Below are 9,451 nucleotides of genomic sequence, written 5' to 3'. Positions count from 1 at the left end.
GTGTTTCTGCGTTTACATAGACAAATTCTTTTGTTATTCGTTCAAATAAAAGCTCCATCTAGGCCTTCGTTTTCATTATTTACCAAAATAATGGTGTCCGTTTATGACGTAACAAATTCCGTCTGAACTCCAAAGTGGGCGGGGCTCGGACAATTCGAATCACATTACACGTCTCGGACTTGGCGCTCAACCAATCACAACGCGGTACTGAGGTTTCTTAGCCAATGACGATGCGTGTATAGGCAGAGCGGGATGTTCCGAACTTAGACACGGAAGTTTGTGACTTTTTCGTCCGTGTTTCCTGTGTGTGTCATAAACAACAACAACAAAGAAACTCGTATTTGTTGAACATGGTTTCGTGTAAATTGCCTCCAGTCGAATAAACGGAGGATTCAAGGCGCTCCGCCGCTGACAAAAGAAGCTGAAGTGTTCCGGGTAAGTTGGAAATCAAAGTAGGAAGAGCTTCGTGTTTCGTTGCCCTTTTAAACCACAGGCTGCGCCATGTTAAACGCACCGTCGGTTACCAACTTCATACGGTCAGTCGGAAGCGTTATTGTCTGTAATAATAGTTCATGGTTGTTCTTCAGTTAAACTCGATTTTAAGATTTATTATGTTGACTCGTTACGAACCTGAACGTCAACTTGAGGTCAGTATTTTCTCCTGTCATAAGCTACGATATGGTTAAATGTAACGCTTGCTTACTATATTAAAGCGCTGTTTACGGTGTGCTAACTTTAGCGACCACTTGAATGTGATTGTATAACATTAATCTGTGTTTGTCAGGAGACACAGCAGCTTCCGGGAGAGATGGAGGAGCTCTACACCTTAGAGAGGGAGGTGGGACGAGGCAGTTACGGTGTGGTGTTTGAGGGCCGTATGGCCAAAACTGGACAGAAGGTGGCTATTAAGCGGCTGCCCTGCAGCAACCCAGAGTGTATTGAACTCTACTTGCAAGAGCTGTGGGCCATGAGAACCACAGCCAGGAACCACGTCAATGTCATTGCACTGCACAGCTGCCTCCTGCAGACGGGGTCCAGGAGTCTGAAGACCTTAAAACCAGGGAAACTGCCCCTGCGTCTGGTTGAGAGCGTGCTCAAAGGAAGTGTGGTCACAGCAAAGCAAAGTCAGGAAAGGACCAATCCTCAGTCTAACACCAGGAGGAGGACAAACTCTGGCTCCAGACTGCAGGACAGGACTAACACTGTGCAGGCCAGAGCTCATCTCCATAACAAGGATGAATCAAATGCATCTGATTCCACAACCCCTCACAGGCCTCAGCGCAGAGTCAGGAAGAGACCGGCCCCGGGGGAGGAAGAGCAGACTGCGCCGCTGCGCTGCTTGGCCCTGTGGCTCGTGATGGAGTACTGTGATGGAGGAGACTTGAATCAGTACCTGCTCTCCAGGCCCCCAGATGCTCAGCGTAACCACAGCGTGGTGCAACAGCTGTGCAGCGCCGTGGCCTTCCTACATAGCCTGGGAATCACCCACCGGGACCTGAAACCTGACAATGTGCTGGTGTGTGTGACGCCAAAAGGCCCCGTCGTCAAGGTGGGCAGATGTGACGGTGTTTATCTCAGATCAAGTGGCGTCAAGCTTTGTTTGAAAAGTCACACTGTTCAAATTTGAAGGCACATTAGTGCTTAATAGTTCTGCTCTCCGAGGGGGTGTTTGCTTTTCACAGCAGCAGTCTGCTTGAGACGCAATTAACATAACAAAGTAAAATATGAAGAAAACAAGTGGAAACAAAATTGCTCTACTGATCTCTTTATAGCTAAGCAATGAACACATTATATACAAAGCAGAGGGAAAATATTAATGGAACAGCAGTGCAGCCAGGAAGTGAGATTCTAGTGAAAGTGAAAGTCAAATCACAGATCGAGTGTTCGTATAAATCCATTATTTTAAGAGGTATAGTTTAAAAAAAAGCCAAATGTACATCGACCCAAACAAGCCAGATTATCTGGTGAGGTTTTATCTTTATTTTTGGAACAAATGAAACCCAAAAATAAGATGCAGCTACAGGTTGCTTTCATTGTTTGTTGATCTGCCACTTCCAACAGCCAAAAGTGATGTCATCACATGTAAAGAGCACTCTCTACCCACATTTAGTCATCATTCTGTAATGATCAGACCATACGTATCTTTGTAAATCATCTTAGATGCGTGGATGAGTCTTGATGAAGCTTTGGCCACTGTGACTGCCAACATCTCTTTGGTGCTTACAAATATTTTTACTCATCCCACACATTGTTCGATCGAGCACCAAATAAAAGTGTCACCGTATAGAATACAAAGTCAGATTAGAGTAGCGTGTCACGATATAATATAAATCAGGGGTCCCCAATCCCAGTCCGCGAGGGCCGGTGTCCCTGCAGGTTTTAGATCTCACCCTGGGTCAACACACCTGAATCACATGATTAGTTCATAACCAGGCGTCTGGAGAACTTCAAGACGGTTATTTATCCATTTAAATCAGCTGTGATGGATCAAGGACACATCTAAAACCTGCAGGGACACCGGCCCTCGTGGACTGGGATTGGGGACCCCTGATATAAATGATCATAGCATATGTATGTTTCCCATCTTCCCAATGGTTGATTAATTTTCTACCAGTTGGCTAGTAGAAAAAAAAAAGTCAAGTGTGAAAAACTTTGCGTGCCAGCTTTTCTTTCTTTTTCTTTTTTGTTCTAAGCCAGATATTAAAAGTAAAGGACAGCGCTTTTTACTGTCCTTCTAAAACTATTGGTGGCACATTGATGAGACTATGCCCAAGCTTTAAGCTAACCGAAGGCGTGCTGGTTTTTCTTTTTCTTCTTTAACCCCAAGGTGGCAGATTTTGGTCTGAGCAAAATGAGTGAGGGCTCCGTGGATGGCGGCCTGAGCAGACAGCACTTCTCCTCCACCTGTGGTTCGGACTTCTACATGGCTCCAGAGGTGTGGGGCGGGCTGACCTACACGGCCCAGGCAGACATATTCTCTCTGGGCGTGATGTTTTGGGCGGTCCTGGAGAAAATCACCTTTCTGGAAAGAGGGACGACTCAGGAACAACTGGGTAAGCGTCTCGCTGAGAGAAGACGTCACCATGAGCCTCTGCCTCACTATTTGGCGCACTCGCAGGAAGGTGGGAAAGGTTGAGTGTGCGGTCAGCCCGGTGATGATGCATCGCGCTGAATCCAGTTTGCCTTAATTAAGTGGCACATATTAAAAATGTCAGCTGCTATACATCATTCATTTATCAAGCATGGATGGTACGATCATAAATCTAAATAGCAAAAAGATGAATGGTGATTTATGCAATGCTGATGTGGATTATAGTACCTTGTATTTTAATACAAGCTGACATTATGTAATTCAGCCTTCCATCTTATTAATAATTTGAGAAATCTGTGTGTTCGTCCATTTTCTCATCTTTGCAGACCTGAGGAAGTTTTAATGATCGCTGGTTCTCTACAGTGACTGCTGCCCACTCCACTCAGTAAGAGCCATGATAAGAGGGAGATGCAGCATTCAGAAATAAACTGAGATCTCTGAATCCCACAACAGCAAAGTGGTGCAAGTGTAACTTTCAGGAGAAATAAAAGCACTTTTAAAAACCATATTTTGTGGAAAGGTTAGCAAACTTTGATTTGACTTTGACTGCATGATTCGTAAAAAATGTACAAACTTTAGACTCCAGCTTTCTTTCTGCCAGCTCCTCCTAATAATAGGATATAAAACGATATCAAATATAAGTCATATATTTGGATGTGTGACGTGTAACTTAACACAGCGGTCCCCAACCCCCGGGCCACGGACCGGTTTGGTACCGGGCCGCGAGAGTTGAGGCTCAGGTGTGAAATTTATGGTTTTCAGGGTTTTTATCATTAACTCTGTTTCCCTGGGTCTTTCCCGTGTTGTAGTTGTGTCTTATTTTGAAAGAAATGTTTATGCGTTACCATAGCGACAAGAGAGCATTAAGGGGCGGAGAGGAGGATGTTACTCTCAATGTTGTTGGTGCATTTCAGGAGGACGCTGCTAATAAAGTTACAGTTACACAGTGAATTCACGTTTATTATTATATTTACAAAATACCACCATTTTTGTCTCGGTCGTATCGTTTTATTTTGTTGTATTTATCCGCCACACCTTGAAGGCCGGTCCGTGAAAGTACCGTCTGACATTAAACCGTCCGTGGAGCAACAAAGGTTGGGGGCGGCTGGGTTAACACGTAGCCAAGTGTCTAGTTAGGTTTGTAGAAACGTGTTTTTCTTCATTCACGTGAAGTGTTTCCGTGCTAATGACATGACGGTGCGTAGCTATGAGTGCCTGTGTTACACACTGGTTCCTAATTGCATCTGACAATCTCTGATCTGAGAGGTTTTGTGGTCAGCAGCAGCTCAGTCGGTGGATCCCAGACAAAGTTTTACACAAATGAGTCCTCAGTCTGTTGCTACAGCTTTAAAGAAGGTTGCTTATATTTTCCTAAGTGGCAGATGAGTTGGTATTTGTGTATCACAACATAATTTGTCCTTCTCGTACGTCAGCATTGTCATCAAACTCTGATGCCGTGGCATTGGAAGTATAAAGTCTTCAAAGTTGTTGGCAGTTCGATTCGAGCAGAGGAGGGCACCGAGCCATGCGCTGGAGCTCTGCAGTGAGATTTTAATTTCTTTTCTTGATGTCTTGTCAGAATCCCGTGTGGCCGTCGGATGGTGCAGCGTCTCGATGTACAATAACGCAGAGCGCTGTTCTGCTCTGCGCTCTGCTCTCAGAGAGTAATGAAATGGCTGCAACACCGACGTCTCATTTTGTTCACACAAACCCGATTCTGCTCAGAGGAGACCGAGCAGCGGGGCGATGTGAATCATTATCCTCAAGTTTAGTGCCCGAGAACTTCCCTGAGTCATTGATGCTTCATTATGCTGAAAGAAGATGCTTACTATTGGAGAGTAGTGTGAGTGGCTCATTTTTTCCCTTTAATAAAAAAAGTAGAGTTTAGCAGCTCAGCTATCACAAAGAGAAAACAGGGAGATTCAACTGAAGGTGTTTCAAAGGTAGAAATAACGCTCCATTATTTAACTTTAGCGTGTCTGAGGACGTGCACGCCCACACGCTTACACGACGATGCAGGGGAGCGGAGAGGAGCCAATCACAGAAAAGCAAGACTCAGCCTCCTGTCCTTTAGGCCTGGAAAGCCTTCATGGCGTTTTGCTCAGTCAGGTTAGGAAATGATTTGCTGGGCTCTGACTCGGGCCAGCGTTACTCAGACTTCAGTGTTGACCTCAGGCTTTTATGAACAATGTGTCACCTTAGGGTCCTCTGTGATTTTGGTCACACTACCTCGAAAACCTGGAGTTGAGCTAAAGTACCAACCGATGCTTTTTAAATGACTTTTTAAAATTTTTGCAGCACATGTGTTTTAGTGATGCGGCTTAGATTAGTTTCCCTCCATTAATCTCATTTTTCTGTTAATAATGTAGTTGTCTTATGTCTAATGATGACGAATGACCAGTTCAAGTGATCAGAGTTCACAGTTTTATCTTATGGTTTCTTGATTACACTTATCAAAATTTTCTGGTGTGAAAGGAAGAAAAGAAGCTCAAATGAATATTTCAACTTTGATTCTGAAGATCAGAGGCAGGAAGTTCTGCTCATGGGTTAGAGCCATGTGCAGAAGCAAGCACATACACTTGTATATAATGATAGAGCAGTAGATGCCTATGACACCTGTGGACCGATCGGGCTCTTCAGTCGACCCACTGAAATATACTGAACACCTTTCAAAGTGTTGACATCATGTAGTGACCAAATCACAGTCTGTGAACACATTTAAACATGAAAACACTCGTTCCACCATCAGTGTGTCTAAATCTTTACACGGATCATTTTTAATGTAAACAGTTATTGTTCAAGTGAGGTGCAGGAAGTGTTTGCATTCCAAGGAAACTGACGTGTGACAGGATGACTGTCCGTGGAGTCAGAGCTAGATCCATGGGAGGAAATCTTTACGGGTTTCCCTCATCTCGGGGTCATGTTAGCTAAACCTTGGAGTAGGGCCCGGTGCCTGAACTTCATCTCATCTTTGCTAATAATGATCCGACTCTTACGCCGTAGCACTAAGCCAGACTGATTACACTTGATGCTGCCTCACAGGGCCAATCAGAGCCCTCAGTTCATCATGTGATGCTTGATGGATTGTTCCTGTGAAGGAGTACCTCATGCTGGCCCTAAGCTCTTATTGAATCTTTATTTTCTTCGTAAAGGACCCATACATAAGAAATGTCACACAAGCTTTTTATCACATGCATGCTAACAGTCTGCCACAGTTTTTAAGGAATGCAGACACATAGAAGGGAAATAGTTTTACCGAGGCATCCAAAAATAGTCTCCACACAGAAAGCAATTTATGAGAGCTAAGAAAATCCCAGCGTCAATTTAATTTAAACATTTTTGTGTTCCACATTTTTCCTTGTCATTTAATTGTAATTATGTTGTTTCTGATTAGTCCATGAATGACTCATTAATAAAGTGTGTCTCGTCGTGCTCTGAACATCTTGCACACCCTGTTAGTAATTCCTGGTAATATTCCACGCCAGCTTCTCAAAGTCACTGAGGTCTGAGGCGCTCTGCCGTGTCTAACCTACCCGTCTTCCTCCCCGTTTCCCCCTCAGGCGCCTACGTGTGCAAGGGACGCTCAGGCTGGCTGATGCCGCTGGGAGAGGCTCTGTGGGAGAATGCAGAGCTCCAGCTGTGCATCCCCATGAAGTTTAAGAGAGCGCCCCCGCTGCCGCCCCCTCCCGGCCCTGCCACGTGCGCCCTGCTTTCAGAGATGCTCGCCTCAAACCCGGACGCCCGGCCGACGGCCGACCAGCTGGGGGCCAGGGTGCGCTCCGCTCTGAGAGAGGACTCCCACTGACACAGAGTACACTTGAAAGACTGTAATGGGCTGAACGACTGTAAGGAGCCCAGACTGCAGTTTGTCCTGTTTGTTTAAACAACGGGCACTTTGTTTCATCCCTGCCTCAGAGAGGAAGGGATGATAAATGTGTATGATTATCTGGGATTGCAGGTGCTAATTTTCTCCCTGAACCACAAGCTCAGCTTCTAAATCGTGTGCAAAGCCATATAAAGGGAAAACGGGAATGAACTAGCAGATCCTCCAGTGGGAAGCTGACACTGGACCCCTGTGAGTGGTGCAGATAAACACAGTATCAGGTCCATGTAGAGATCAGGTGGGGCTAACTGCATCTCCTGTTTGCACTTGACACAGAAAATCACTTGTAGTGTGTAAATATGGCTGAATTGGCATAAACAGGTTTGCTGCTCAGTGAGTCTTAAAGGTTTTTTAATTCCACATTATTATTATTATTATTATTAATTTAGCCTAGGTATGAGTCTAATGAGCTATAAGGACATAAAAGTAGTTGCCTTAAATCTATAGCACATCAGTGTAGTGTGGGTCGGACTACATAATGCTGTGTGTGCTGAAATAACTCTGTGATACTATTATTGTGTCTAAGCTGTAATGTTTCAGTTTATGCTGTTATATATTTTCACAAAGTGTGTGTGGACATGATTTTAATACTCAGTTTCACTCAAACGTTCTCACCTCAAAAATCTTCAGAACAAAACGTCTATTTATTCTTCTGTTTTAGTGAAATATAACCTTTGTGTATACGTCAGTTTGCTTACTCTCAGAGGCACTTAGCGTCTTTTTTCCTGCCTATGTGCGTTCAAATATTAATATTTGAGTTTGTCATTTGTAAATATTTCTTCATCATTTCACGTGTTTGCTTAGAGTTAGTGACGCCGTCAGCCGTTTACAGGATTTTCAAACTTGTGTCATATCTGCTGCACAGCACGAGGCTCGCTGTGACGGACGGTCACTAACGTCTCCTCCTGAACAGGAAATTAAAGCCAGGCATGTGGATTGTTGCTGATCATATCCACGCAGTGTTCACACTGTTTATTAGTGATCATCAGTCTCAGTCACATGCGTGGACGAATGAAGATCGATTATAACATCAACTGTGTCCTAAATTTCTTGTTAATCTCATGTAATTTAAATAAAGATGGATTTATAACCTCTTTAATCAGTGGTAACGGGGATTTTTATTCATGTAAAATTCTAGTTAAAGTCAGAGATTGACCTGTGGAATAAATGAACTCTTTGCTCGATAAGGCTGTTACACCGAGCGCACAGACACTCGGACATTAGAGGGAAGTAGCGATTTAAGCTAGTGAGGTGACGGTCAGCGCCTGAGCTCAGTGAGGTTGTCTCTGACAGAGGCCAGTACATCACAAACACGACCTTTGAACGCTTGTCCACAGAGGTTGTAGAGGACGGATCGCTCTGACTCATCACCACGGAACCTGTGCAGGTGGAACATTAAATGTCTTCTGCACGAATCCCCGAAAACAGAATCACAAACACCGGCTACGTTATTAAGTAAACCCAGCCACTGAGTAAACCTGTGCAACTGCTTGCCAACGCATATCTAATCAGCCAATCACATGGCAGCAATTCAATAAATTCAGGAATGTAGACGTCATTAAGCAAACCTGAAGTTCTGTTTGAACCACGGCGTGCAGAAGCGCATCTCTAAATGCATTTAACTTTGAGTCCACCTGCAGTTTACACAGAGCACATGTTAAAATGTTGCTGAGAACACGTCTCAAATTTCGCTACTATTCACATGACGGGATCAGAATTTGGCATAAACAAAAGTATGGATCCGTCCTGCCTTTTATTTAAGGCAAGGGTCGGCAACCTTTCTGATGACGAGCGCCATCTAAAATCTCCTCAGAAGTCAATGTGCCATATGATTGCATTAGCAATAAATTTAATAACGCTCTATATGAAGTTACACGATATATAGAACCACTTTATAGATTATATTTGTTCACAGATGTTGGCAGCTATCAGCGAATAGTTATCAGCTATTTTGAAACAAAAAAGACTTTTTATCCATAACAGCAAATGAACTGTACAACAGAAAATGCAAATGCTGTTTATGGTCTCCTCACAACAATGATAAGAAAAATAAACTGAGCCAATATGGCATGTTTGTTAATACAGAGACACACATGTTAATGTGATCTCTGGTCTCCCACTCAGAGACACAGGTCTCCGAGTGTCCAGCATTCAGAGGCTACCTGAGGACACTCATGTGAGAGAAAATCTGCTCACACAGATATGTAGAAATTAATATTAAATAAATTCTAACAACAGCTGATCAAGCTTAAACGTGCTGCTGTTGTTTAGCACGACATCCGCTGGTTTCCTCTTTCTGGCGCAAAGTGGGCGATAAACAAACAAGAGAGAAAAGCCGATCAGCTGATCATTGATCAGTTTCATGATTCAAGTAGCAACAGGAGAGGGAGGGGGGGAGAGTGAGAGGAGAAGAGGCAGCTGACAGCGTAAAGAGAGAATAACTCCAGCTTTGTGTCTTTTTCCATCCTAGCTGAAGA

General features: G+C 43.9%; 1 protein-coding gene across 2 annotated transcripts; it reads left to right on the top strand.

The window, feature by feature from the left end:
• Positions 1-307: 307 nt before the first annotated feature.
• On the top strand, positions 308-8,046 carry si:ch211-63o20.7 (Serine/threonine-protein kinase pdik1l-B-like). 2 transcript variants are annotated; one of them, XM_063495327.1, is made up of 4 exons: positions 308-435; positions 785-1,549; positions 2,828-3,053; positions 6,652-8,046. In XM_063495327.1, the coding sequence occupies exons 2-4, from the start codon at positions 809-811 to the stop codon at positions 6,894-6,896; spliced, it is 1,212 nt and encodes a 403-aa protein (XP_063351397.1). In that variant the 5' UTR covers positions 308-435; positions 785-808; the 3' UTR covers positions 6,897-8,046. The 2 variants fall into 2 exon arrangements, with proteins under 2 accessions (XP_063351397.1, XP_063351398.1); XM_063495328.1 differs by lacking the exon at positions 308-435 and adding an exon at positions 619-647.
• The last annotated feature ends 1,405 nt before the right edge of the window (positions 8,047-9,451 follow it).

The sequence above is a fragment of the Pelmatolapia mariae genome, linkage group LG15 (genome assembly GCF_036321145.2).
Source record: "Pelmatolapia mariae isolate MD_Pm_ZW linkage group LG15, Pm_UMD_F_2, whole genome shotgun sequence".
Lineage (NCBI taxonomy): Eukaryota > Metazoa > Chordata > Actinopteri > Cichliformes > Cichlidae > Pelmatolapia > Pelmatolapia mariae.
Note: the sequence above shows the minus strand (reverse complement) of the source record. Positions and strands in the feature narration are given on the sequence as shown.

Bases quoted from the DNA above. Each gene is read 5' to 3' on its own strand.
- si:ch211-63o20.7 (XM_063495327.1), top strand. From the start codon at position 809: ATGGAGGAGCTCTACACCTTAGAGAGGGAGGTGGGACGAGGCAGTTAC. The intron at 1,550-2,827 runs GTGGGCAGATGT...TTTAACCCCAAG, and splicing joins CAAAAGGCCCCGTCGTCAAG to GTGGCAGATTTTGGTCTGAG. The intron at 3,054-6,651 runs GTAAGCGTCTCG...TTTCCCCCTCAG, and splicing joins GACGACTCAGGAACAACTGG to GCGCCTACGTGTGCAAGGGA.